The following is a 13,882-nucleotide window of genomic DNA, read 5'->3' on the forward strand; positions in this document are numbered from 1 at the left end:
TCTCCTCCTCAGCAACACAGTGTTCTCCCTGACGCAGAATCACAGAATTGTAGGGACTGGAAGTCACCTCTCGCGATGATCCAAGCCCTGTGCCAAAGCAGGCTCTGTAGAATCAGAAACAGATACCAGCCTCCCCACAAATCTATGAGCAGGCTGATTATCTGGCTTTGCGTAATGGGGTGGCTCAGGATGTCAGACACACTGAAGGCCTCTTGCTCAGTGCGCGGGGACTGCTGCTTTGGGCCCCCTGGAACAACAGACTCGCTGATACTGGTCGATACCCATTTGGGTTGTGGAGAAAGGCCAATCCTGAAGGGCCAGTTGGAGGCACGGCGCTCAGCATTGATGGGCAGCCTCTCCTCAGGACGCACATTTTTTTGTCTCCATTCCGAGTGCAAGTGTTGGGTCCAATCCAGCAGAGCCAGTTTGAGGTCTGTTTGTTGGTGTGAATCGGGCTCTGCTCCTCAGGAAGGGGCTGGTTTTTGTTCCATTTCTCGATCTTGGTGGAGCAGTTGGGTAGGCCGAACCAGCAGAGCCAGTTGCAGGGCTGGTTCTTGGACTCAATGGTACGCTGCTGTTCGGGTCGGAATTATATAATATTGGTGATATTGATTGTGAATACTTGCGCATTTTATTTTAGAATGATTTAATGTTATGTAATAACGGCACTTTTAGTAGTAAAATTTTGCCTTAGTAAAGTGCGTAGTGTCTTAACTCTTTTTGCTAATGTACTGGACACATGACATTTACCTTGAATTAGCCAAAAACCCTAAATATTCCTATTATTTCAAAGGGCAAGAAGAAAATGTACATAGTGCACAAATCTTATGACTAAAATAATGCTGTCTATGCAGAGCTGATTCCACACTATGGTCCTTAGAAATCAGCGGAGAATTAAGATTCTTGAAGGTGCCAGTTACAACTTCCAAATATTCTGTAAAATTTGGTCCACTTAGTTTAATATTTCTCTTAAGATCATTGTACGTGCACAGATCCTAAATACAACGTTATTAATTATTGCTTGGTTCATAAATCCAGGCTTTACTTAAGCAATGTTGCCTGGCAATTAAGAGAACAAGGCAGAAAATGGGATTTGTTGATAGTATGAAAAGAAATTGTATTGACTTAATTTCTTGCAAGTTTGTTTTTTAACAGTGAGTGCTATTGAAAACTGCATGGTAGCCAAAGTTATGTCTGTTCTCTCTGTTTTACACCAATAGCATCTTTCCTCCATAAAGTAACAGTGGTATGCTTTTGTCGAGTGGAGATGTAACACAGTAGTTACACTACCTTCGTTATGCTTTATCTGCTTTGTAAGGGATGGCCACTGAGCTGATGGTGCACATACATGTCGGGAAAATTAGGTGTTCCTTTGTTACTGTCTTATGTTCTTGCCACCTACTTATCTGTCCAAGTATTCTCAAGGGATATCCTAGTTAGTAGGTACTTTGAGAGCTGGGGAATTAGTACTGTTTAGCACAAAAATGGCTCATTACAAATACACTGGTCTTGCTGATCTATTATTACAGTGCAGAGAATACCCCTTTCCACCTGTTGCTAGTTGAGTGTTTGAGGCACACTTTTAGGGCATTTGTAAAGAATCTACAGATTGAGATAATTATGCATATGGTGTCCCATGTAGTGTTTATCTGATAATAATAAAATTTGGATTTTTGTTGTTAATCAGGGTGTATTCACAGTGCCTGACTTTCAGAACCATATGTATTTTAGAAACATACAATTTTTTAGAGTCTACTCGTATCGTGTATACATCCTGATTCCAGAGGTTCCAATGTGGTAAAATCTTTTCCCTCTTTTTTTTTTTTTTTTTTAATAAGCACATAAAAATCTGGTTTGAGAGAACATAATTTGATAAACTTCCATTGGTTGTGCTGTCACAGTGAAAAAGGTAAATGTTTGTATTACTGAGTTAATGTAGGTACTTCTAGTGCACTTCAGTTTTGGCTTTATGAAATTAACCATTATTCTGTCTTTATGTTCAGTATTATCATTTAAACTGCTTGTGCTATACTAATCTGTCCATCTCTGTGAACTAGAAGAACTGATACAAATAGCAATTTCTAAGCAATTTCATTATACAGGTAAATGACCAAATGATATCCCAAAATATGAAAGCAAATCTAGAATCACAGAGTAACTGGAATGGGATTTGTGCAGATTATCTACTCCAGTCTCCTGCTCAGGCACCTGTGCCTGGGTGGGTTTTTAGGATCTCCAGTAATGGAGACTGCTAAGCTTTTTTGGGCAATCTGTGCCAGTGCCAGACCACCTACATGGTGAAAATGACTTTTGTTATGTTTAAATGGAACTTTTATTTCAATATATGCTTCTTGTCCTAGCACTGGGCAAGAGCCTGGCTCCATACTCGTATTAATGGACACTGTTGAGATTCCCCTGAGCTTCTCTTCTCCAGGTTGAGCAGCGCCAGCTCTTTAAAACTCTCCTTCCAGGAAAAGGGCGCCAGTCTTTGTGGCCTTTTTCCAATGCATACCAGTATGCTCATGAACCATGCAGGCGTACATCCTCTGCATCTGAAAACAGGATTTTAAAATGCGCTGAGGTGTTTTAAGAGCAATTTTTCCTTAGATTCCAAGTATATCAATAGTAAACAATGTTTGAAATTGATTTTTAAATATACCTCATGTTTAGTTAAATTTGTAACATTTTAGCATTATGGAGTTTTTCCATTATGTTGTAAAGTTGTATCTTTTGCATCAGTCCAGATAAACTGGCAATGAACATCCTATGATGAATGTACATATTAAAAACTATTTTACCCCTTTACCACACATAGCATCTGGAGATCTTAGGTGTGAAACAGATGAACCTATAAGCCATTAGAAAATGACAAGTTGATTATTGAGAAAACTGTGGTACATGATGTAGCAGTTCCTAAAACTTCTTTTCTGTTAGTTTTGAACTCATAATACAAATGATAGTTTTGATATCTGTCATCTGTAAGAAACAGATTAAAAAAAAAAAAAAAAAGGTTGATTAAGTACATACAATTTAGCTCCTGTAAGTATCTGACATGGTAAATGTATCTGAAGTGTGGTTTGTCTTTGTATATCTTTATTCTAAATGCTTATTTTCTAAATTCTTATAATAGACAACATTTTAAAGAATGAAGTCTTTCAATTAATGCAGCCTAGGTGTAAGCATTTACTACGGATATCTAATGTGCACCCAACAAGTGTAACTGAAACCATCTGGTTATCATTTGGTGATTAATTTTTTTTAATCCTTTTCTCCATTATTATGTTATTTAGCAAAATTGGAGTACCTACCCTTGACCATGAAGATGAATGTAATCCTTCAGCTTTGCAGTTATTTGCGGTCATTTGGAAATGCTTGTAAAAATGATGTTTATTGAACAGCAGAAGCAGTAAAGGGACTTAGCTCTTGTGGAGTGGCTGCAGCTATTGGAATTGTCTCTTAGGTTTTTACAGATGCTTGTAGTTTCTAAGTAGTTTCCACCTGTAAGGAGTGGATATACACTGTGCCTGCCTTCCTGTGCCATTATGTATCTGCAACTCCATCATCCATGTCAGCCTTCGGCTGCTCTTTCTGTTTCTCCCATCCTGTTCAGGGATGAGTCTTTCTTCTTAGCAATGCATTTTTTTTTTGCTCTGACTGCCATTTTCTATTGCTTTGAGATCTAGATAGGCAGAGCTAACTCAGTTCCTCTTTATGTTGTTATGGAGAACGGCAGTGCAGAAATGAATTGGAAATCATTTTATTACTGAAAAAGAATTACAGCTTCCTGATGAGATACTTATTCAGGGAAGACACAAAATTGCATACTTAAAAACTTGTTAAATTTTTCTGGTCTTTTGTAAGGACTGCACGATATCTTAGTTTTTTCTTTCTTTCTTTCTTTCTGTAGTTCAGAATCCCAAGACAGGACTCATTCAGCTCAACAGTAGACACGTACCTCTTGTGCTGAAATTGAGAGTGTCAGTGCCATTGGCTTCCCTTGGAGGTGGGAAATTTAACTTCAAATCCAGAGGGGCTCACTTCTGCCTCAAAGGCTGTGATCTCATGTTTACTTAGGGAAGTCATGATTGCAGAAAAAAAGATTGTGAAAGAAATAATAATGACTAAAGTGAAATACATAATAGTATACGAAAAGAGACATAATTCTTAAAATACATCTAAAACGTTTCCAGGTAATTTTCAGAAGCACGTTTCATGCTTTTGAAATATCTGATGGTGAGATAAGTAGTATTTATAGTTGCTTACTGAGTATGATTCAACCTTTCAAACTCAGCCCAGTTAAACTTTATGCAAGAATCTCCCCTCAGGCATGCAAAACTTCATTCCCTTCACACTGTGTTTTTTAGTTTGTACAGATCTTATCACTGTTCATTTCCTGCAGATCAGTTCTGCTCTTTTCTCTCTTATTTTTTAACCAAGAGGATGGCTCCTCTGGTTAAAGGTGTATGTGTTGGAGTGCCACAGTCACTGATCACCAAGTTCTCCATAATTATTTCTGAAGTAATGCCATGAAATTACTTTCCAAAGACATTTCCAACATAGAAAATGGATCTTCATGCATCACATCTGTGCATAATGTCCTTAGAGCACCTTACAGGCATCAGTTAGGTAAACACAACTCACGCGGCAGTTAAAGCATTCATAAAATATTATTGATGTTGCAAGTTAAAAAAAATGCTGTCAGAAAATAGCGTCTGTTGAAATATATAATGATGTTGATTACTCCATTGCCACAAAATTGCCCCGAAATGTCATGCTGTACAAAACCATCTGTTTTGCATTCATATTCATGCAGATTGATCTGAAATGAACACTGGGATTAAATATAGTAATGGAATAATGAAAATACCTGTGATTATACACTGTCTAAAGAACTCTTTAGAGGAAATGATTTGATTCAGCCAAGGAATTGAAGTAATGCACAAGGTGTTGTTTGAACACCTAGGAAAACAAAATTTGGTTCTAAAACATAAGCATGGTGATGGTTTATATCCTGATTGCTCTTGATGAGAACAAAAGAAGGGGAAGCAGAGAGTGAGATGTGTGGTAATGTGCCCAGACAGGGCTATGCTGGGAGCTCAGGAGCAGGATGGATTATGAAGGGGAACAGAGTTCAGGGAGTTTGCCAGCAATTCTGTTGAGGGAATTAAACTCATCTCACTCTTCCAGAAACTTTCTTTCTAAATGGTCTTGTGATATTTCACTGTACCGTGAATTTTCCTTATTAGTGCCATGAAAGTCTTCATCAGCATCACCTATATCATACACAATTTGGAAGAGTTTTTTCTGATTTATGAGTGTTTTGAGATGCTTCATTGCATTTAGGCTTGAAATGAATTTGTAGCAATAACCACGTTATGACTATTAAAATCACGGCATCATCACTGCATCTCAGAAATTCAGGTTTCTTAAGTCAGCATGTGAACCTGAAAATCTTCTGAGGTTTTTTTTTTTTTTTTAAATTAATAATCACTCATGATTCTTAAGCATATCTGCTTTATTGTGAAGGAAAAAGAGGCTTATGACATCAAAGAAATCCTGGTCAGCTCTTCAGTGAAGAAAAAAACAAAACAAAACAAAACAAAAAAAAAAACAACAAAAAACCCTCACAAGTAAAATAGTCAAAGCTAAATAATTTTTGTACCTTCTTCTACTCCTCTAATGCAATGAAAACTGATTCTTGAAAGTTCTGTGAGTTGGTACAAATGGAGCAAATAAGAAAAAGGAAAGGGAAGCAGGTGATGCATACCAAGGCTTGTCTTTGGCAGTAGAAATGCTTCTGAAAGCAGAGATGATTCTTGGATTGCTTTTGTGAAAGAAGGAAATGATGAATAGAAATATATGCAGTGTGCTTCGTATCCAATATATTCCTACTGAGAAAAAAATATTGTCATCCTCAGGAAACAGATGTGTGTTATTTGCATATTAATTATCACAACATCAATTTAAATTGAGTCCTTCAGGAGGCTTCCATATACATTGGAAAATGCAGCGGAAATTTCATTTCTCTTGCACTCAGATCAGCAGCAAACCACTGGTTTCCCTTGCTCACTTCTCAAGTAACTTATGGAAGGCAAAACCTGTTGCAAATATCTGGTGGCACTTTGAAGGCTTTTTTGTGTATGGCTGTTACTGATCCTTTTTCCACAGGAAACCTAAATTGCACTGGCAATTCTTAAATGTACTCAATCATAGGTCAGAAAGAATTTATTTACAGTCCCTAGAAGTGGAGTACAATTGTGGTGCTGTTTTGATGGTCACTGCAGCCCCATGCAGTGCATTGACTGCCCAGTGTGTGATGGCTAGATTGAGGGGAAAAAAAGGGATGAAGGATTGTGGCTGACTGAAGTGGCAGCTCCTTGAAATTCCTGTCTGTAGTTAGCAATAGTCCTCACTGTCTTCCTAAATGAAAGCAGAGAATTAAGACCTCAAGAACAGGACATGGCATCACAGCATTTTTTCAGTCCATAATTTTGTCTCTAAGCACAGTTGGCTGTGCCTTCTAGACTTCAGCTCTTAATTTTGCATGATGAACCGTCAGGATTTTGTGGGTCAGCTGCAGAATTAACATCACTGAAGGAACGCTTGAAGCTATGCTGTAAACAGAAACCTTGACCTCAGCTGCAGAAATCAGACATTTCAATGATATGCCCAACCTTGATTGTTGGTGCAATACATAGCTGTAACAGCATTTCCATTGCTCTGACAGTTTGCAAGGTAATTGCTGTAAAAGTTGGCAAACAAATTGCTCCACTAATCCAATTCAGAGAAAAGAATCTCAAATATTGATTGAAACGTTTGAAGGAGTAATGACTTGTAGCAAGTAAAGCACAAGGTTGTGGCTTTTTTTTTTTTTTTTTTAAGGGCAGTGAGTAAATTTGAATTTCTCATTGCTTCCTACTCCCTGTGCTTCTTCTAAATTGACTGCCTTTAATAGATTAAAAAAGCTACTTGGAAATTTTGCTTTTTTAAACTGCTTCCATGAAACAAGTACTGTTATGCTTTTTGATGATGTCTAGGAAGTTTTTTAAAGCCAGTGTAAGCAGAAGGCAACTTGTCAATGCGTATGCTTCTTCAAGTTGAAACTGTGGTTTGGGACTTCAGGTTTTTGTTTAGGAGGGAAAATGAAAACTATATTAAATATTTTGCATTTTAATTAATTCCGTCATCTAGATAATGAACATTTACCAAAACGCTGTCCAATGAAATGAGGAAATAATATTTTTCGTGTTAGTGCTGTTGCTTGGCCTTTTTTTCTGTTGACTAAAAACGTCTTGGCTTCTTCAAGTATGTTAATGGCTTCTTCAAGTATGTTAATAGCAAAAGGAAAACTAGAGAGAATGTGGGCCCCTTACTAAGTGAGGGGGGGGTCCTCGTAACGGGGGATGCTGAGAAGGCAGAGATACTGAATGCCTTCTTTACTTCCATCTTCAGTGAAAAGGCTCTCCCGCAGGAATCCCACACCCTGGAGGTTAGGGAGAGGATCTGGGGAATGGGAGACTTCCCTTTAGTCAGAAAAGAGGACGTGCGTGAGCGCCTAGGCAGTACTAAGGTCCACAAGTCCATGGGACCTGATGGGGTGCATCCACGTGTGCTGAGAGAGCTGGCGGAGGTCATTGCCGAACCGCTCTCCATCATTTTTGAGAGGTCTTGGACAACAGGGGAGGTCCCTGAAGACTGGAGGATAGCCAATGTCACTCCGGTCTTCAAAAAGGGCAAGAAGGAAGATTTGGGTAATTATAGGCCTGTCAGCCTCACCTCTGTCCCTGGAAAGGTGATGGAACAGCTTGTGCTGGATACCATCTCCAGACAACTGGGAGAAAAGGAGGTTATCAGGAGTAGTCAGCATGGGTTCACCAAGGGGAGGTCGTGCTCGACCAACTTGGTGGCCTTCTATGATGCTGTCACATGCTGGGTGGATGGGGGAAGAGCGGTAGATGTAGTCTACCTTGATTTTAGAAAGGCGTTTGATACTGTCTCCCACGACATCCTTATAACAAAGCTGAGGAAGTGTGGGATAGATGAGTGGACAGTGAGGTGGGTTGAGAACTGGCTGACTGGCAGAGCGCAGAGGGTCGTCGTTGGTGGTGCAGAGTCTGGCTGGAGACCTGTAACCAGTGGTGTCCCCCAGGGGTCTGTGCTGGGTTCGGTCTTGTTCAACATCTTCATCAATGACCTTGATGAGGGGATAGTGGCCACCCTCAGCAAGTTTGCTGATGATACGAAGTTGGGAGGATTGGCTGACACGCCTGAAGGCTGTGCTGCCATTCAGCGAGACCTGGACAGGCTGGAGAGCTGGGCAGTAAGAAACGGGATGAGGTTCAACAAAAGCAAGTGTAGGGTCTTACACCTAGGGAGGAATAATTGCATGCACCAATACAGGCTGGGGGATGAGCTGCTGGAGAGGAGCTCTGCAGAGAGGGACCTGGGCGTCCTGGTGGACGACAGGTTGACCATGAGCCAGCAGTGTGCCCTCGTGGCCAAGAAGGCCAATGGCATTCTGGGGTGCATTAAGAAGAGCGTGTCCAGCAGGTCGAGGGAGGTGATCCTCCCCCTCTACTCTGCCCTGGTAAGGCCTCATCTGGAGTACTGTGTCCAGTTCTGGGCTCCCCAGTACAAAAAAGACAGAGATCTCTTGGAAAGAGTCCAGCGGAGGGCCACAAAGATGGTGAAGGGCCTGGAGCATCTCCCCTATGAAGAAAGGCTAAGTGAACTGGGTCTGTTTAGCCTTGAGAAAAGAAGACTGAGAGGGGACCTGATCCAGGTTTATAAATATCTGAGGTGTGGCGGCCATAGCGGTGAGGCCAGTCTCTTTTCAGTGGTACGTGGAGACAGGATGAGGGGAAACGGACATAAGCTGCAGCACAGGAAGTTTCGCACGAATGTGCGTAAGAACTTCTTCACGGTGAGGTGACAGAGCACTGGAACAGGCTGCCCAGGGAGGTTGTGGAGTCTCCTTCTCTGGAGATATTCAAGTCTCGCCTGGACGCCTACCTGTGCGACCTGGTGTAGGGAACCTGCTTTGGCAGGGGGGTTGGTCTCGATGATCTCTAGAGGTCCCTTCCAACCTCTACAATTCTGTGATTCTGTGATTCTGTGATTCTGTCTGCATGAAAGATAAAAAACATGTATAGTGCCAAAGGTTTTTGTATGACCACAAAAGTGTAAATGCTGAGAAACTGATAGATTTCTGTCTGGAGAAGTTGCAGTTATTAAACAAAAGAAGTTGAATATATTAAGTACATAAAATGAAGTTTTGTATGATTCTGTGATTCTATTCAAATCTAGTTTCAGCTCATGCTATCCGGAACAATTCTCTGCTTTTGCTGTGAAGCTCTAAAGCCAAGAAATCATGAAATCAAGGTTACCTCTAAAGCCTTGATTCTTCCTGTGATCTAAAGATCGTATTGCATGTTCTTTATACAAATATACATTTGTATGATGTTGTACCCATTACCTATCCCTACATAATCTTCTGGTTGCCAAAGATTGTGAAAAGTGTTTATACTAAAAATCCCCTGTAAGAGCTCCCACCCTCATAAACAGACCTATGGGACAGAGAAATCAATAGCATTAATTCCTCCATATTATGCTTGTAATATTTATAATTACATTTACAGATAACTGGAGCAGACCACAGAAGTGGTGTGAAACTCAAAACTAGAGCCTCAGTCATGGATTGAGGATGCGTTTGTAGAATAAAAGGGTGCCACATACTGTCTTTGCTCTAGTGTGATTCTTTGCTTTGTGTTCAGTTCTGGAGCCCTCAACACAAGAAGGACATGGATTTGTTGGAGCATCTCTAGAGGAGGGCAGTGAACACGATCTGGCTGGATCATCTACACAAAATCAAGGCTGGAGCACCTTCCCTATGAGAACAGGCTGATAGAATTGGGGCTCTTCAGCCTGGAGAAGAGAATGCTCTGAGGGGACCTTTCTGTGGCTATAAAGTACATGAAAGGGGCCTACAGGAAAGCTGGGGAGGGACGTTTTATAAGGGCAGGTAGCGACAGCATGAGGGGAAATGGCTTTGAACTGGAAGACAATATATGTAGACTAGATATTAAGAAGAAATTCCTTACTGTGAGAGTGGTGACACACTGGAACAAGTTGCCCAGTGAGCTTGTGGATGTCCCCTCCCTGGAAGCATTCAAGGCCATACTGGATGGAGCTTTGAGCAACCTGGTCTAGAGAGAATTGTCCCTGCCTATAGCAGGGGGTTGGAACTGGATGATCTTAAAGGTCCCTTCCAACACAAACCATTCTATGATTCTAAGAGCTCTTACAGTTTAGAGACGCTTCATCTGTCATTGGTACAGCTAAAATAGGTAGGATTTTTTATTTTCAAAAAGAGTTTTGCTCATTTACTGAAATGTCTCACATTGAATGAAATGGATCGATATTTTAATCCAAATCCAAGTCACAAAAGTTTGTCTGGGTAAAATGCAGTATGCTTTTATTTTCAGCAGAGGCTTCTGAACCAAAATAAATAAGTTTATCAAGCCTTATATTTCACTTTCCATCTATGTTTGACTTCTAGGCCCCAAGTTTTGAATCATTATCCTCCACTAAAATCAAAGTATACTCTATTTTCTCCTAGTATAGGTTAATCAGGTCACTTCTCAAATTGTTCCTATCATCTGTTCTGCCTTCTGATCTGCTTGACAGCAAACTTCTTCCAATTTTTTTCTCTAGTTTTTCATTATCTTTTTGTAACATGGATACAAGAAATGTATTTCAGTGTTTGAATATCAATTTTATTAATGCTGAATGGGATCTGAAATACCTTAATGTCCTATTCACTTCTTGGCTGCAGCAGAAAATTCAGCTATCCAGAGCTGGGAAAATATATCTTAAAATTTGGTCTTCTTTAAGTAATCCAAATCTAAAAATTTCAAATATTAAAAGTGCTTATGTTTGAGAAAGTTTAGATCTCGATGAGACCTTTCTTCCCTATTTCAATTCTACTTCTACCCTTGTGTGTTCCAAATCCCTGAGGGTGTTTTTTTTCTTCAAGACATACAGCTCTGTGTCTATTACTGAGGCTAAATGTTGTCATTCAGAGATTTATCTTCGGTTATCTTTATGTTAATACATAGAAGGCACTGTCAATTTCAGCTCATCTCTATGAAGCAGTTGCTTACGTGGTACTTAGTTTTGACTCTGATGTTCAGATTTAAGAAAGTGGTGTTTTTGTGCAGGGTGCAAGTGAGGTTTATTCTTTGGTTTGTCTGATGCAACTGCAGGTGATCCTGTGATGAGGGAAACACCCTGCTTACTTAGCAGACACATAGCAGTACGTGGAGATTTAATATGGACTGTTTTTGAGCATGTGTTTTTGAATACCCGCGCTGAAATGCTGCATTCATTTTGGTTACCATTAGTGCAGTTCAGTGTCTGTACTGAATTGTAAATAAATTTCTTCCAAAGATGCTGATACTTGGATTTTTTTACTTAAAATACCCATTCCAACAACTGTAAGTGCAAACTGCTGAGTGTACTCTAGTTGTACTATATTGCTACTGTATTCCAATCTGTATGGCTGTACATCCCACCCCTTACTTCTTTTGTTAGAACTGAAACATAAACAGTTCTCTGTAAGAATGTGGTGAGGTAATGTGAGCTTTCTTAAATAAAAAATAGTTAATATCAAGTACTTTAAAATGTTTGATTCAGAATGTCTTCACAAAAATATACACGATCATGAAGGCTTTCAATTAGTTTGTATTATTTTTATTTATTCATTTGATAAAAGTGTAAGTATTTAATAGCATTAATTACAAAGCTTTTGGTACTTCTGAATATGTGTCTGTCAGGAAAACAAGAAGATTGCACCTGATTCCTAAATGGGGAGAGGCAAATCTCCATTGAGTGTATGTGACAGCATGGGGTTGGTGTATTAGCAAATGCTCTTTGGTAAGACTTTGTCTAGGGTGCAGGGTGGGCAGTTACTTCTGTTGAAATTCCAGGCATTTTGCAGAGAAGAAAACACCTAGATCTCATTTTTAAGGTGATTCTCAAACTGATAACTCAGTATTTAATTAAATTTTAAAGGAAAATGAAAACTACAGTCTTCTGTAGTGCTCCAGTCTTCCTGTGCTTTACATTAATAGCGGTTGTTCTTTTTTTTATCCTGTGTGTATGATGTACTTTGGTAGAAGCTTGAGTAGCAGCTGGAACTTCTATGTTCTGCTGTACTATTTTTACTTTACCAACATCTCCAATGTAAAAATTGAGGTTATTTGTATTGTTGTTGAGTGTCACCAAACTGCAACTGCTACATTGCATGTTGTGTTCCTCGTAGTTAAGACATAACTAAGCAGTGCTAACGTGCTGATTACAGCTTGTCAGGCATTTCAGGCTGCTCCTGTATATTTAACTAACAGAAATATTTTCTAAAAGTATGGCTCTACCAGCACCACTAAATTTCAGACTGTGCTAGTTTTTGTTTTATACCATTTTAAGCTGTAGTATTATACAGGAAAAGATTTTGTTGAGATTGATTTATGCGTGCTTGGATGGAGAAACAAAATTGTTTTGGATCCTTGTCAGCATCATATCTGAAAGGTTTCATTTTTAATGTATGATTTTATGGGCAGCTGAACGATAATGTAGACCTAGATTGCCTTTTTATTTCTGATGCTATCATGCAAGTCTAACAAAATGTGAGACTGCTTAGCATTGAAGTGTAAGCAACTGTGTTTGTGCATCTACTGCATCTCATTTTAGCTGCAAATATGTGATTATAAAAAATCTGTGTCAAGTTTATTCAATGATAGCATTAAAAATATAATTATCTTCTTCTTGCAGTCTGCCTGTGTTTCTCTGCTGGTGTCTCTTTACAAGAAAAACGTGCTGAAGTCAAAAGAGATTCTCTTTCACCTGAAGGCAAAAGAGATTTGCTGGAAGGAAGTCATCTGTGTGAAATAAAATTGATTGTGTTTTTATGTGGCACTTAGCATAGCAAACTCCTGCCATAAGTTTATATTTTAGATGTCCAAATATTAATCATCACTGTCTCATTATTGCACTCATTATTACTCTAATATTTTCCTTCCCTGAGAATCATTGCTCTCTTTTGTGTTTCACCTTTTTCCATCTCCATTTCTGTAAGTGCAACTAATTTAGGACTCCTGAAAAAGCAGAGTTAAGGCCAAAAATCAGTCAGTGCACTGCTGTTTCAGCTACTCATAGTGATGCATCTTTGTGTTTGTCTTAATGCACTTAAGTGAGAGTGAGAAGTGTACATGTATTAAAAGTTGTCTGTTCCGATGGAAAAGTGAAATATGTTTCTTTACCAACCTAAAGGAAAATTTCAGCAGAAAGTCATTTAAGCAGTTATAGGACTGTATGATTCAGTGTTTAACTGTCTCTCTGTGTGCATCATTTTGCTGTTCCTGCAACTCCTGCTCAGATGTTTTGTCTTTGCATCTTTTTTTGATTGTATATTGCCTGGGGAGGAAATTCAGCTATGGCTTTTTATCACATTTTCTCCTGAAAATGTAAGTTTTCAAGTAGAGAAGGAGCTAGAAACAAAATGATGCTTAATTTTACTTAAAAGTCATTTTATGTGCTTAATTTAGTAATAAGACTGCAAGAAAAGCTTACATTTATTTACTCACTTTGACATGATAAAGAGAAATAAAGAGAGCCTTATCTGAGGCAGTAGATAAAATAGAGCAAGCTATTAAGCTACTTCATTTCTGTTTGCTAAAATGTGAAGTTTTACTTCACTCCTTACCCTTACATTGCTTTGTATTTTTTTACATTGGAGAACTATACAGAAAAATTTCATCTGCAGTGCCAGTTTGTACCTTGCAGTAGAGCATTTATTTTTAGTTTCTTATAGCAGGCAACAAAGATG

The 13,882-nt window shown here is 39.0% G+C and overlaps 1 protein-coding gene across 4 annotated transcripts in view; it reads left to right on the forward strand.

The window, feature by feature from the left end:
- Window positions 1–13,882, forward strand: part of SLC36A4 (solute carrier family 36 member 4) — a 133,046-nt gene that overhangs the window by 98,453 nt on the left and 20,711 nt on the right. The window contains exon 11 of one of the 4 annotated variants that reach the window (XM_085216383.1): window positions 12,829–13,780. The exons of the other annotated variants lie outside the window; for them this stretch is intronic. Coding sequence (XP_085072509.1) covers window positions 12,829–12,977 — 149 coding nt within the window. The 3' untranslated portion in view covers window positions 12,978–13,780. Of the gene's footprint in view, window positions 1–12,828; window positions 13,781–13,882 lie in introns of those variants that run through there. 4 annotated transcript variants of the gene reach the window in all.

The sequence above is a fragment of the Meleagris gallopavo genome, chromosome 1 (genome assembly GCF_905368555.1).
Source record: "Meleagris gallopavo chromosome 1, MGAL_WU_HG_1.1, whole genome shotgun sequence".
Taxonomy (NCBI): domain Eukaryota; kingdom Metazoa; phylum Chordata; class Aves; order Galliformes; family Phasianidae; genus Meleagris; species Meleagris gallopavo.